Source organism: Montipora foliosa, chromosome 1, assembly GCF_036669935.1.
Source record: "Montipora foliosa isolate CH-2021 chromosome 1, ASM3666993v2, whole genome shotgun sequence".
Taxonomy (NCBI): domain Eukaryota; kingdom Metazoa; phylum Cnidaria; class Anthozoa; order Scleractinia; family Acroporidae; genus Montipora; species Montipora foliosa.
In genome coordinates, this window is record NC_090869.1 from 2,726,888 (window position 1) to 2,741,887 (window position 15,000).

Here is a 15,000-nt window from a genome sequence, read left to right on the forward strand (position 1 = left end):
GATTGCTGCAATTATAGACCGATATCACTGCTAAGTGTCCCAAGTAAGATCCTTGAATCAGTAGTCAACCTCGCAATTGTTCGTCATATATATAAAGCTAATAATCTAGTTACGGATAATCAATGGGCATACCGCGCAGGATTTTCAACTGAATTACTACTAACACAACTCACTGAAATGTGGACAGAAGCTGTAGACGCAGGACTAGTGGTCCCGGCTGCCTTCATAGATTTCAAAAAGGTATTCGACAGTGTGTCGCACGCCATTCTCGAAATGAAATTAGAAAGGGACTTTGGCATATCAGGACCACTCCTGGGCTGGATTAGAAGTTATCTAAGTGAAAGACAGCAATTTACAATTGTTAATGGATCGACTTCAGAGATGATACCGGTCTCTTTTGGAATTCCTCAAGGGTCCGTTCTGGGGCCGACACTGTTCACCCTTTTCACGAACGATCTTCCGTCCTCTGTGTCTTCCGGTTCCGTTTATATGTTTGCAGACGATACAACGGTTTACTGCATAAGCGAAACGGCAGAAAAAAGTATTGTCCTGTTAAATTCTGCACTCCGTGAATTAAACGAGTGGTGTTTAGTTAACAGATTAAGTGAGGCCATGCTAATCTCTAGAAGAAACCCCCTGATTAATACCTCCCCGATCTTCATTGGTAACTCTACAATTGAATGGGTATCGAAATCACGATTGCTGGGAATGACCGTCGATGAAAAACTGACTTGGACTCTGCATATGCTGGAACTCAAAAAAATCATTTGCTAAAAAATTAGGATTACTTAACAAGTCGAGATTTCTCCCTAGGAACGTCCGACAGGATCTCTACCGTAAGATAATTTTGCCTTCAGTGACCTATGGTCTCATACTATGGGGATCTTGTCATAATTCTGACTTATTTCAGTCCCTAGAAAGACTTCACTGCAGGGCTGCGAGACTTATCTTTAATTTGCCGAAAGACATGACATCTGCTGATGTCTTACAGCGGGCCCAATGGCAGACTCTGTCTATTTATTACAAATCAGCCATTTTTATCTGTTTCCACAAAGCTTACCACGATAGGTTACCTAACACATTAATTGATCTGATTTTTAAGAAACGGGCCACAAATTATTTAACCCGGTCTTGCGCCTCTTTAATTGTTCCACGCTTCAGCACACATTATATGAAAGACTCTGTCGCATTTAGTGGCTCAGCCCTATGGAATGCAGTGACCAATATTTGCAGTACCTTGACAAAAAACATTCCGTATCGTGACCTCAGACTAAAGCTCAAATCCTTAGTTAATTTTAAATGAATTTAGTTTTAAGATAACGTCTGTATCCACTTGTAATTTTAGAAAAGAAGACTTTGTATATATTTAAATTTATGTTTATATTCATATCTGTCAACACCGCTAATTTTACGTTCAGTGTTCTTTTTGTATACATTCTTAGTTAGTTAGTGATTAGTTATTGTAAACGACCCCACAAGCTCATGTAGCTTTAATACTCATCGTTTTTTAAAACATAAAGGCCATCTATCTATCTATCTATCTATCTATCTATCTATCTATCTATCTATCTATCTATCTATCTATCTATCTATCGATCTATCTATCTATCTATCTATCTATCTATCTACCTGTAGATTAGGAGCAATAATTAGGCCTGAAACAATACTTAATCTCAAATCCAACCTTTGTCAGTTAGTATTATTTTTCACTAATCTGTACCTACAAATCTGTAGGTTGCGTGTGCAATGCATGATTTCCAAGAGCAATGTGCTTGAAAATAAACTGTGATCACTGCGATAATGCCTTTGTCGTTATTTTAATCAAGGTCTCGGTTAGTACATGGTGTTTTGGTGCTTTGTTTCGTTGTTTAATAATGTCCAGAAGTTGTGGACATTGCTTTAGTGCTCTGTATTCTGTTATACATGTAAGTTAGTAAACCAGCTTTTATTTTATTTTTTGTATTATTATAAATTATTGTAAACAAACTTTTTTTATTTTGGTAATAAAGCTTGTTGTTGTTGTATGTTTGTGTTCAGTCACTCTTGCATTGAAGCCTGTTGAGCATGAAGATATGATTAGACTAAACACGAAACACACATCTGAACTGCAGACTGAAGTGTATCACAGTTACTTGAACAGTAAAAAGTAAAGCCTGAAAACTTTCAGCTTGAACAGGATTTGAAGACATAACCTGTGGGTGGCAAACTAGTCTATTACTGATCTGTCTTGGGTCGAAGGACGGGTCCGTAGTGATGTGATCCCATAGGAGGTTAAATTTTCAAATGAAAGTAACAATTAAATTAATTGTTATTTGTAGACAATCCTGAAAACCTTCCATGAGATCATTATAATGATGGCCCTTCAAGTAACCAGAATGATGCCCTGGAGATTTTTTTTCACACTTGTTTCAGATGCTGTTGATGGAAAAACCAAGTACACAGTGTTATGTTGCCTTCTGGTCAGGCTGGGGTCACAAGTGTTGAGGCATGTGTTTGATAGAGTAATTCATCCACAAGACCTTTGGAGTACCTTGAAACGTGAGCCAGTGCACTCTGAGCTTCGGTCTCTTCGAAAAGAAGGAATCCTCAGTCAAGAGCAGTGGAGTAAATTGTATCCAGTTGAATGCTCTTCAGTATCATCCACTAGCTTTGACAATTCTCTCTTGATTGTGCTTCTGAGGACAATCTGTAACCTGAGTCCTCCAGCCACTGGCTGGGATCTACTTCCCCATTCCTCTGACACTAGCTGTGAGTCTTACATTGTACGTTTGAAGTATTGTGTGAATGCAGTATCGGCCCATACTAAAGAGGCCTCTGTTAGTGATGGTGAATTCTGTAAATACAGAAAGCAGATCCAGGAAATGCTGGTAGGATTGGGCGGAGCTGAATATGAAGATGCCATTCGTAAAATGGAGGAAGAAGAAATAAATTCATGGGATGAGGAACATTTCAAAGAACTTCTGAAGCAGTGGAAAGATAATGACAACAGAATTAAGGACAAACTGAATGAGTGGGAGTGTAAAATGAAGACTTCTAGAGCTGCAGGTTGGTTGTTGGGAGTGAAAACTTACTAGGCTCAGGGTGTGAAATTAACTTCTTTTTTGGTAGCCACTTGGCTCCTAAATTTTTCAAAGTGGTAGCCAATTCCAAAAAGGTCGTCGGCATTCTTAAAGAGAAAGTTAACAAATTTTTCTTACGCTGTCATTGTTCTAGATAGACCCTCCAAAATGAAGTTAGCAAAAAGATCTTTTGATTAATTTTAGCGATTCAAATCGAAGAATGGTGACGTCCTTTTCTTAAGAATGGAGGATAAATTGCTCCTGATTCACACAGTCACCCAAAATTGCCCAGCCCACAACTGAAAGAACAAACTCACAAACTTAAATAAATTTATTCAAGTTCAATACCTACAATCTCGGACAAAACTGTTGAGACAGTGACACTAATTCACCTCCATTTTGACACACCCTTCTTACTCCCCCCTTCCCACTCCCCTTCCCCTTCAGTCAATGTTGCTGAGTATTGTCATATGTTCTACAGCATATTTCCGACCAAGATAAGGTAACATTGAGTTTGGGGGGAGGGGAAAGAGTGGCTTTTAAGCTGAACATTTGGATAAGTGGTTGGAATACCAAAAATGCCGCTTTGTCTCAACAGGTTTTGTCCGAGATTGTCTGTAACATGTAACGTTTCTAAAGCCGAAAAATGAGAAATTGTTTGAAAAGATACTTTTTTTGACAGGTTCCTAAGCCATGTTTTAAGTATTGGAATTGTTGTCTTGAGCAAAATCTTATAGAGAGTTGCGGATTTTAATGTATCTGTTTGAAATGACTTTCTTAGCGCGATCTTTTATTACTGCTTGACGGGCGTGTTGCTCATTTACCCACACCAAAAACACACTTTGAACAGGACATTTCTATCGATATAGAGACAAAGCAACATCTCTCACTCTAAAGGCCCCATAATGTTTGTTAAAAGTGGACAAATTGATGATCGTCAAAGTGACATGATGGCCTGTAGATGGAAAGTAAATCCCAAGGGAGTAACATAAGGAATTTACTTGGTGTCTTCCAGCGACTTTATTTAACGTCTATAAAGTCTTTCAGCAATCATGAGTCGATTAACATGTCATTTATAGAAAGGAGCTGTAGAAATATAGCTACGGTTAACAAGAGTTTTTGATGGTTAACAGACATCGCTCGCATTAACAAGCAATTGAAAGAGTCCTCTCCTTAAAGATGTTGCGTTAACCGCTGTTAACCGTTGAAACTTGCTTCAAACTCGCTGTTAATCGTGTAAGTAGGTACGAAATCTTCAAGAAAGCCATATTAAATTATAATTTGACCAGAAACATCCACAGAATATCAATTTGAAGTAAATTTTCCTTCCTCGTTCGTGACATTTACGATCATCCAGTCTTTGAGTAAATAAATGATAATTGAGTTAGAGCATTCCATTTATTTGTAAGTGCGTTTCTCAGACTTCTCAAAGGGTGAGTTTTACACCTTAAATAGAAACTGTTTAAGATATATAACTTCTAATATTTTGTTCTGTAGCCTTTTCCTCGGAATATTCGATTATCCATCAAGTCTGGTAGATATTGATTGTTTCTACTGGGAATGTCATCAGTGTTCTAATCACACGGGTGGAAAATTCGTCGTATGTTTCTTTCCTGATGTTGAAGTTAATCGCCTCTCTGTGAAGTTTTGACTTCACTAAATGAAATAAATTTTCTGTAGGATTAATGTCCGGGCTTCTGGGCACTGGTTAGTATGTTTAATAGCTGAGAACCCCTGCGTTCCAACATATTTCGTTCAGAGACACAATTTTGACTGGGGGCTCCACCCTGAATCAATGACCGGGATGTTCCCGTTCTGGCCAGCATACACATGGCGTCATAGTTGTTCTCCACGAAGCAAGCAAACAACTCACCATTCATTTTTTCATACTGAGTGCACCGGAGGACTCCTTTTCCATAGCTCTAGAAAAATAATAACTTTTATGACTCTCCCGCCTTTACGGTTTTTTAGCACCCTTTTCCGTGCCACTTCTATTAAGACCTTTGCATTTGTTGCATCAATTTGGCCCTTGCGGTCCCCTTGCTAGGTCTACTAAATTGGTTTAGTGGTAGAAACTCACCCTATGTAGATAGAAAGCTATGTTGTTTGGCCACACATCCTTTTGATACACAAACATTGCATAAGTTCGTCTTTTCGCCTCAATTACTCTCCGGAAAACTATACTTGCAGTGTAAGGACACACAATTCTTTCCTTTTGTGACCTCACTAATGAGGTTAATTAGCTATTTTTCCTTACAAAATTATATCTCGAGTCACACTTACTGAACTGTCCAAAAATTGTTGCCCTGGTTTGAAAAACTACAGACTGAACTAATGCTATTTCTTTAGGTTATGCGATCGCAGACAATCTCCGACAAAACTGTTGAGACAGTGACACTAATTCACCTTCATTTTGACACACCCTTCTTACTCCCCTCTTCCCACTCCCCTTCCCCCTCAGTCAATGTTGCTGAGTATTGTCATATGTTCTACAGCATATTTCCATCCAAGATAAGGTAACATTGAGTTTGGGGGGAGGGGAAAGGGCGGCTTTTAAGCTGAACATTTGGATAAGTGGTTGGAGTACCAAAAATGCCGCTTTGTCCCAACAGGTTTTGTTCCAGATTGTAGCCATTACATTGTTGAAAAAAGATCTTAAGTAATAACTAATAAATCAATAAGCATTTTTCCAACAAATGGAAGGAAAAGTCTTCTTACAATAGCAGTTGTCCTTTCATTCATGCTTCATAAATGATTGTCCTTTATAATACAGTATGAAGAAAAACACTTATTACTTTAAAGACAACAAATGAATTTTTACAACATGAGCTTGGTGGACTGCATGGTCTATAGTGATTGTTATCATTAAGTGACATTGCCAAACATGGTTTTACAGGCCGGAAAAAAACATTGTTTCGCAAAAGAGTTAGTTTGGCTGCAAAGGCAGCTCTTCAGGAATCAATGCCATTGCTATTTCTTCTGCTGGCAGACCCAGGTGGGCCTTAAATTGAAGACGTCTTATGAACTCTTTTTGTTCAGCATATTTGGCCTCCAATGCACGAGCAAATGCCAAAATATCTTCTTCCAGTAACTGCTGTCGTGATTATTTAACTGATTAAACAGATCATTACAATCACTTTCCACACATCCAATATTTTCCTCGTTCATTGTAAATTTAAATGTACAAACTCGACACTGCGGAATGTGGTTGCCAGATGCGATGAAAGATTAGCCTGCAAAATTTGCACATGCTACGAAGTGGACACTAGGTTGAGTCACATACAACGTTCAAGCTCACCTAAATCCAATTTGTCGTCTAGTTGTTGATGTGAGAGATGCATGTGCTGCGTTTTGCAAACAAACTTAACAAGGAAGTTTGCCGCAGATTCATCTTTGAAAATCTTCTTTATTCACTGTATCTCTACGTAAGGTATGACAAAGCATTATAGTCACCAATTCGGCGACTACCTTTCAGGATTTAGTCACCAAAGTGAAAAGTTTAGTTGCATTGGTGCCTGTATTAGGCGCAATTTCACGCCCTGACTGGCTGATGTTACAAGAGCATTTTGAAGGATTGATGTCTTTTGTTGAAAAATAAATAAAGTAAAAGCAGTAATTTTCTTAGTTGCCCTACTTGTTTATTACCATCAATTACCAGCTGCATGGCATACAGTGTAGGTTGGGTGCCTGAAATGTCTACTGGTAGCCAACTTCTAGAAGGAAAGGGCTCTCATGCCTGGGAAACCCTGGCAATCCACGCACAAAGGGAAGAGAGTGCGTGATTAGTCGATAAATTAACACTGATAAATAAGATCAGTCAAACGAGGCAGCCAGGATGTTGGAAGATTACTGATAAACATTTCTCAAAATGCCAATGAATCCTTTTAAAACACAATGAATGACAACACAATGTGTTTCAATCGTGCATATTGGTTTGAAAACCTCACAAGATCCAGGGGCATATGTCTATTAATCATCTCTGCAGAGTGCTGACCATCAAGGATGGACAACTGCTCCTTGTGGTTAAGTCTAATTTGACTGCTTTACAATAAACAGGGCTTCTGATAGGATGCGATAAAATTGGGAAATTATGCACCAATTATGCGGGAAGTTATGCGATTTCATTAGTGCAAATTAAATTTTTGCTGTTGCTTTTTCTATTAACCTAACAACAGACCATGTTGATTATTTTATAATAGATTGTGTGCAGCCAGAAGCAAGCTGTGCTGATGTTGTTTCAGCAGCAGCAGCTACAGGAAGCAGCACAAACACTCATCATGAACAAGGTAACTACTTCATACAGATCACTGAAAGATGTCTGGAAGTTACTTAAGTCGAAATTGGATGTTGTGTGATAAAACTAATCAAGAAAGGATTAGTGTCAACAATAATCAAACTGGAGTTGACCACATGCAGCTGAAAAATCTGTTTTGGTCAAATCTTATCCAGATATAGCCTGTAATTATTGTTACAGTTGCATTACTATTTTTGCGTGACATCACTTAATTTCTTTAGGTTTTTTGTTTGCGGTTAAAGGGGGTGTTTTTCGCACGCCGTTTTTACGTATGCCCTACATTTGCGATGTACTATCTTGGGGTGTTTTTTGTGCTGTTTGAGTTTGGTATTTACTATATTTTTCTGATAAACAATAATGAAAACCTTGTACTATTTACATGAAATGATTTTCTCTTCCACTTTCAATATACCAACTTACCTACTGTTTCAGTTTATAATTATAGGTATTACTGTCAAAGTCCTAGTTACATGTATTTCTGCTATTTTGATACAGATCTACTGACTTGGTTTGCTTTCTGATGTGTGTTGTCTTTGATTTTCAGCACTTGTACTATGTTTTCGATGTTTTTACAGCTGCATTTACATCACTAAATTATAGTTTATTTTAGGTGATCAATTTCCTAATTTAGCTTAGTGCCATTCTCTTCCCAGTCAGCTGTGTCATAAGGGTTCTTCCTTCTGTCTAGTTTCTAAATGTTAATATAATTATTTGCCTTTGACAGTGCCAATAAAATTCTTGCTGTTTCTCTTGTTATTAACGTGACAGCGTGTTGGTTATTTTACAATAGATCCTGTGCATCCAGAAGCAAGCTGTGCTGATGTTCTCTCAGCAACTGCAGGAAGCAGCGCACACAGTCAGCAAGATCAAGGTAATAAATTCAAATCACTGAAAGGAAATGTCAGGCTACAACACAAGACATGCAAGCTCCTTTCGTCTTCCCTCCTTTTCGTCGTTCTCTCTATTGATAAAACTCGCTCTGCATCTCCGGCATCCTTCAGAGAGAAACTTAAAAATTCTATTCCAGACAAGTATTAATTCTACCACAGATGAAGTAAAAACTTCGTATTTTGTATCTTTTTTAAATTAATGTCCATCTGGAGTTTCATGTGAGTGAACCATTAATCTTTTTTTCTGGCATCTGTTGTAGTCTGTAAATCTAATATACAATGGCAAAAGTAATATAAAATAAAATAAGGTAAGTAAGGTTTGGAAGTTGCTTAAGTGGATGGTGGAATTGTTTTGTAGTTAAACTATAATTAAAGGATTAATTTTCATTCAGGAGATATGTGTGTTATTCCCCATTAATATTACAAATTACAGTCAATTATAGGGAGAATATTATATGATAACGACTCCTTGAGAGAATTCTGTCTTTTTTCGAGTGGATACTTGACCTGTTGTTACAACATTTTTTCTGAACAAATGATATCTTGTGTTGAAAAGTAAGGAAGTATTTCACCATTTGATACATGTAGGTTTTGGAACCCGGATGCATGAAAGGCGCAAAGATCAGTCTCAAACTCATGACGTTTACTTTGCAATGGGAATAAGTAATTTGCTTTACTATCAAACTACATTTTTTCTTAGTGTTATTTGTTTTTCAAATATTGCTGAATACGGGACCTTCCATAGTGTCAAAATTAAGAACAGAATAAGGTTGAGGTTAGAGCGAAAAAAAAAGATCACTGCAGGCAACACCTTTTTTAAAATTATTTTTGTCTTTTGCAGATTTACCATATTCTGCCAGTATTATAGAAAGGGTCCGTCAGCTCTACAGTACTCGTGAAAAAATCATTTTTCCTGTTCCATGGCTTGATGACTTTAGCTTTCCTCTCGATGCTATTTTTACCAAGTTAAAGATTTTGGGCAAAAAAAAGACACGGGGAATATTGACTGATGAAATCACCAACATGACAGCTATCTTTAAAGGACATGAAGATTGTGCAAAGCCACGCACGGTTTTAATTGAAGGAGACCCAGGCATGGGAAAGACGACCTATTGTCAGAAACTGGCATATGACTGGGCAATGAAACGAGAAGAATGGGACAAGTCTTTTCCCGAGATTGACGTTCTGTTGCTTTTAAGGTGTCGTGATATTAAAACTGATATTTGGGAGGCCATTGATGACCAAATTCTTCCTCTTGATATTGACGAAGAAGACAAGGAATGGTTCTTCAAGTTCATTCGACAAAATCAATCCAAGGTTCTGTTAGTGCTTGATGGACTTGATGAAATGGATTCCAGTAAAGTTGACGTGTACAACGACCTTCTGGAAAGTAAAGTGTTACCCAATTGCCACATTGTTATCACATCACGCCATGAAACTGGTAAGAGTGTGAGGTGGTACTGTGACACCCTGTGGGAGATTGTGGGATTTACTCTTGAAGACGCAAAGAACTACATTCTTAAGTACTTTAAAGGCATGGAACACTTGGCAAAAGAGCTACTCAAACAGCTTGACTTTCACTTTTTTGCAAATGTAGACTTGAGACCGTTGACACAGAATCCTCTTAATACCGCTTTGCTTTGCATCCTTATTGAAGATTTCAATGGTGTACTTCCACCGGAAAGGACACAGTTGTACACAGAAATTGTGCGATGTGTTTTGTTAAGATATAAAAAGAAAAATCGATCATCGACAGGCAGTGATGCTGACCTACTGGAAATTTACAAGGATGACCTGGTGCAGTTAGGATGCATGGCGTTGCAGTCTTTACGTAAAGGAGAGTTGTTTTTCGACGAGAATGAATTTAAAGGCAGTTCCAGTAATTTGATCAAGTTTGGGTTTCTTTCGATCCAGACCGGTGGCAGCAGGAGGAAACCATCCTCGCGCTTTTGCTTTCTGCATAAAAGCTTTCAAGAGTTCTTTGCTGGCTTTTATCTTGCTTATCAGATCCTTGATGGAGACACAGATTGTAGATCAGTAGTGACCGATGAAAGGAACAGGAATGAACTGAAACAAGTGGTTTTATTCATGAGTGGTATTTTGTCCGCAACATCTGAAGAGATGACAGTTTCGTTGGTGAAAAGCATAGCAGAGCTTGCGAGTTCGTCCGATATGGGAATGAAGAATTGCAAAAAAGAAATTTTAGAATTAGCACTTGATTGTATATTGGAATGCAAATGTCATGACGGTAACCTTCCATCTAAGTTACTTCAGACTTTGGGGCAGACCTTTCTTGTTACATACCTAGCTGTGACATGGCCTAGTCGCCGGAGAGAAAAACTTTTTTGTGAATTTCTCAAAGTCAACAAATGCTTGACTACTTTGAATTTGAGTCATGCCAGAATTGGTGCGGCTGGTGTTAAATCCCTCTCAGAGGCTCTCATAGTCAACACATGCTTGACTACTTTGGATTTGAGTGACAACAAAATTGGTGCCGCTGGTGCTGAATCCCTTTCTGGGGCTCTCAAAGTCAACACATGCTTGACTACTTTGAATTTGAGTCGGACCAGAATTGGTGGCGCTGGCGCTGAAGCCATTTCTGGGGCTCTCAAAGAAAAGACGTGCTTGACTACTTTGAATTTGAGTCAGAACAGAATTGGTGATGCTGGCGCTGCATCCCTTTCGGAGGCTCTCGAAGTCAACACATGCTTGACTACATTGGATTTGTTTGAGAACGAAATTGGTACCGCTGGCGCAGATTCCCTTTCTGTGGCTCTCGAAGTCAACACATCCTTGACTACATTGGGTTTGTTTGAGAACGAAATTGGTACCGGTGGCGCTAACTCCCTTTCTGTGGCTCTCGAAGTCAACACATGCTTGACTACTTTGGATTTGAATCACAACTATATTGGCACCGCTGGCGCTGAATCCCTTTCTGGGGCTCTCAAAGTCAACACAGGCTTGACTACTTTGGTTTTGAGTGACAACTACATTGGTACCGCTGGCGCTGAAGCCCTTTCTGAGGCTCTCAAAGTCAACACATGCTTGACTACTTTGAATATGAGTCAGAACAGAATTGGTGCCGCTGGTGCTGAAGCCCTTTCTGAGGCTCTCAAAGCCAACACACGTTTGACTACTTTGGATTTGAATCACAACTACATTGGCACCGCTGGCGCTGAATCCCTTTCTGAGGCTCTCAAAGTCAACACATGCTTGACTACTTTGGTTTTGAGTGACAACTACATTGGTACCGCTGGCGCTGAAGCCCTTTCTGAGGCTCTCAAAGTCAACACATGCTTGACTACTTTGGTTTTGAGTGACAACTACATTGGTACCGCTGGTGCTGAAGCCCTTTCTGAGGCTCTCAAAGCCAACACACGTTTGACTACTTTGGATTTGAATCACAACTACATTGGCACCGCTGGCGCTGAATCCCTTTCTGAGGCTCTCAAAGCCAACACATGCTTGACTACTTTTTATTTGAGTCAGAACGAAATTGGAACCGCTGGTGCTAAATCCCTTTCTGAGACTCTCAAAGTCAACACATGCTTGACTACTTTGGATTTAAGTCAGAACGAAATTGGAACCGCTGGCGCTAAATCACTTTCTGAGGCTCTCAAAGTCAACACATGCTTGACTAGTTTGGATTTGAGTAACAACGAAATTGGTGCCGCTGGTGCTGACTGATCGGGATTTTTTAAGTAGTCAGGCATGAGCTGATTGACTACATGAGACAGAATTACGCTGACTGATCTGGATTTTTTAGATAGTCAAGCATGAGCACATAACCTTTTGCAGGATTGGCCTACACTGCCACTCGAGACGATGCTCATCTTTAGGGCCATTTTAAACTACAGAGGAAACTGGGTCCTGACCGATTAAAAGCGGTTCGGAGACAATTTTTTCTTTACCGTTAACACAGCCAACGATGTGGTTTGACTCATCATGATCTGATCGGAACTCTTGTGATTGCGTTTCATCGGATGTAGCTGTTGATTTGAAATCCGATAGGGTAGAGTTTTTTGACAGGTTTTGAGGCGAAACGAGACTTGTAAGCGAGGAGACAGTGAGACTGATTGAATTAAATCGAAGTGACTAAAAGGAATCTTTTGTGAGTTTGAGTGTACCCCACAAGTTCGGTACATTTGTTGTGCTGGGATCAGGATTTGGGAAACGGCGGAGACAACGAGAGAGGAATTCATTTTTTTGACTGACCGCGTGGCCGGAGCAGTAAAGTAATCACATCATGGAAGATAGAGCACAACTTTCGGAGGCGATGGTGCGGCTGGAGAAAAACATCGATAAGGAGGTTACGAAGCTGAAATACTACATGGAGCCATTGGAAATAACGATTACATGGAGATGGAGATTGCCATAAAACAAGGGACCCAAATAATCGGATCTTATTTCGCAACTAGAAGGCATGAAGTTGGACTTTGGAGTTTCAGCGCGAGATGTTCGACAATGGAAGAAGGATAAAAAGATTGGGTTTTCTCCCTTTATACAGGAAAAGGACAAAATTTCTGAGATACTGTCGACTAAACAAAGAGAAAGAGACGATGAAATCGAAAGGCAGAATTGGGAGGCCAAACGGGAGCGAGAGGAGCGCGTGACACGAGAACGACAACAACAAGAGAGAGAATTCTGGGAGGAGAAACTGAGTTACGCGTGGCGGAGAAAAGGTTGGAGATGCAAACGGCCGCAAGAGCTACTCACGCAAAGCTTCCCAAGTTAAGGATCACACCCTTCAAGGGCACATCATCAGATTGGATCCGATTTGAGAATATGTTCATCACGCAAGTACACAGCCGACCGGTTTCAGATGGAGAGAAATTTGGCTACTTGCCTGAGATGGTCGTCCCCAAGGTAGGAGAAAGAGTATCTAACCTTAAACGCAGTGCTTTGGGCTACAAAATGGCGTGGGAAAAGATTACAAAAGGAATACGGGCAAACTAAGCTTGTAGTAAATGCCCACATGGACGAAATCATAAACTTGACGCCAGTAAGAGGAAACAGTTACGATAAAGTAAGAGATTTCTATGAAAGATTAAGCAAAAATTTCGATGCCCTGCAAACCCTGGGGGAGGAGGACATGTTGAGGGGGTTCGTGATGACGACACTTAAGAAGCTACCCCAAGTAAAACCCGACCTAGTTAGAGTTGACCATAATTGGGAAGAATGGGACATGGAAGAACTGATCGAGAATTTGCAAAAATGGCTCCAAAGAAACAAGGCTGATGACTTTTCGGCTGAAAGTGGGAACTTACGTAGAAGGGAACGGCACTGGTACACAAAAGGAAAGAGGGAAAATGGCCTCGAGCCTAGAGCCCCCTCTTGTCTATACTGTCAAGGTGACCACTGGGAGGAAGCCTGTGAAGTTTTCAATACCTTAGAAAAAAGAAGGCAGTTCTTTCACGAGAAGAAATTGTGCTGCAAATGTGGTTGTGAGGGTTATCGAGCGAATTACTGTCGAAGTCGCCCCTGTTTCAATTGCAAGTTGAAACACCACACAAGCCTGTGTGACAGACCTTCCTTAAATGGACCGATTGATGGCACGGTGTTCACCGCATACAACCCTGGCTCAGAAGATCGATCGTTACCAGCCATCATTCCGCTGAAGATTCAGAGAGTCATCTTGTGGGCTTACGTGGACACGGGCTCTGGAAGAAACTTCATATCGAAAGAAGCAATCAAGAAGCTGAACCTGAAGCCCAAACGCCATGAGTCACGCCAATTTCTCACTATCAACGGTGTCCAGAAACAGTCCATGCCCATATTTGAAGTGAGACTTGGCTAACAGAACAAGTGAGCAAGTAGAGATCACTGGCAGTAAGATGGAGGATTTCACAACCGTGAGAAGACCAACTGTTAGGGAGTTGAAGACAAAATACGAACACGCCCGGGACAAACAATTTTACATGACAGCGAATGAAGAGTACCCTATACACATGATCTTGGGTGACAGCACCTACTGCAAAATACGAACCGAACAAACATTCAAGGGACGTCCCAAGGACCCCATAGTAGAGGGCACGACGTTCGGTTGGATCATACGCAGAGGAGAGGAGTACGCAGACGACAAGTGTATGTACGTCAAGGAGGCTAGCGAGTACGAGAAGCTCTACAGTTTAGATGTGTTAGGAGTGGAGGACAGAGGAGAGGATGATCAGTCGGACGTGTATAGCAGTTTCAAGGACAGTAGACGGCCGATACGAAGTGAGCGTGCCTTGGATTCCAGGTAGTTCCTTGTGTAGTACAAACGAACAGCCAAGCAGGAGACGCCTAATCAGGGTTGAAAGGAAGTTGAGCCAGGACCAGAAGTTGAGAGAAGATTACGAGAAAATAGTGCGAGATCAGCTAGAGGAAGGAATAGTGGAAGTTGCGCCAGAAACGCCGACCGGAGACCGCACCTTTTACATGCCACACAAACCAGTCGTTAAAGAGAGTGCAAGTACGACAAAAGTAAGAATGGTTTTCGATGCCAGTGCGAAACCACACCCTCTGGCCAACAGTGTAAACGAATGCATGTACACGGGTCCATCATTGCAGCCCTTACTGTGGGACATCTTGATCAGAGCACGCGTGTCCACCCATCTTGTTCTAGCGGATATTCAAAGGGCGTTCTTGCAGATTGGCGTCAGAGAGGAGGATAGAGACGCATTCCGGTTTCTGTTTAACATAAACGGCAAAGAACTACACCTGAGGTACACCAGAGTCCCCTTTGGAGGAAAGTCTAGCCCATTTCTGCTAGGTGCTA

The 15,000-nt window shown here is 40.5% G+C and overlaps 3 protein-coding genes across 4 annotated transcripts in view; all 3 read left to right on the forward strand.

Moving 5' to 3' along the window:
• The window catches only part of LOC137994612 (protein NLRC3-like), a 34,288-nt gene extending 19,882 nt beyond the window's left edge, over positions 1 to 14,406 (forward strand). For both annotated transcript variants that reach the window (XM_068840253.1, XM_068840309.1), the window contains 4 exons: positions 2,413 to 3,045; positions 7,259 to 7,345; positions 8,144 to 8,224; positions 9,085 to 14,406. In XM_068840253.1, coding sequence (XP_068696354.1) covers positions 2,413 to 3,045; positions 7,259 to 7,345; positions 8,144 to 8,224; positions 9,085 to 11,930 — 3,647 coding nt within the window. In that variant the 3' untranslated portion in view covers positions 11,931 to 14,406. The remainder of the gene's footprint in view (positions 1 to 2,412; positions 3,046 to 7,258; positions 7,346 to 8,143; positions 8,225 to 9,084) is intronic.
• Positions 1 to 15,000, forward strand: part of LOC137993521 (uncharacterized) — a 520,905-nt gene that overhangs the window by 402,706 nt on the left and 103,199 nt on the right. The window lies entirely within an intron of this gene.
• Positions 1 to 15,000, forward strand: part of LOC137995578 (dehydrogenase/reductase SDR family member 1-like) — a 95,767-nt gene that overhangs the window by 44,763 nt on the left and 36,004 nt on the right. The window lies entirely within an intron of this gene.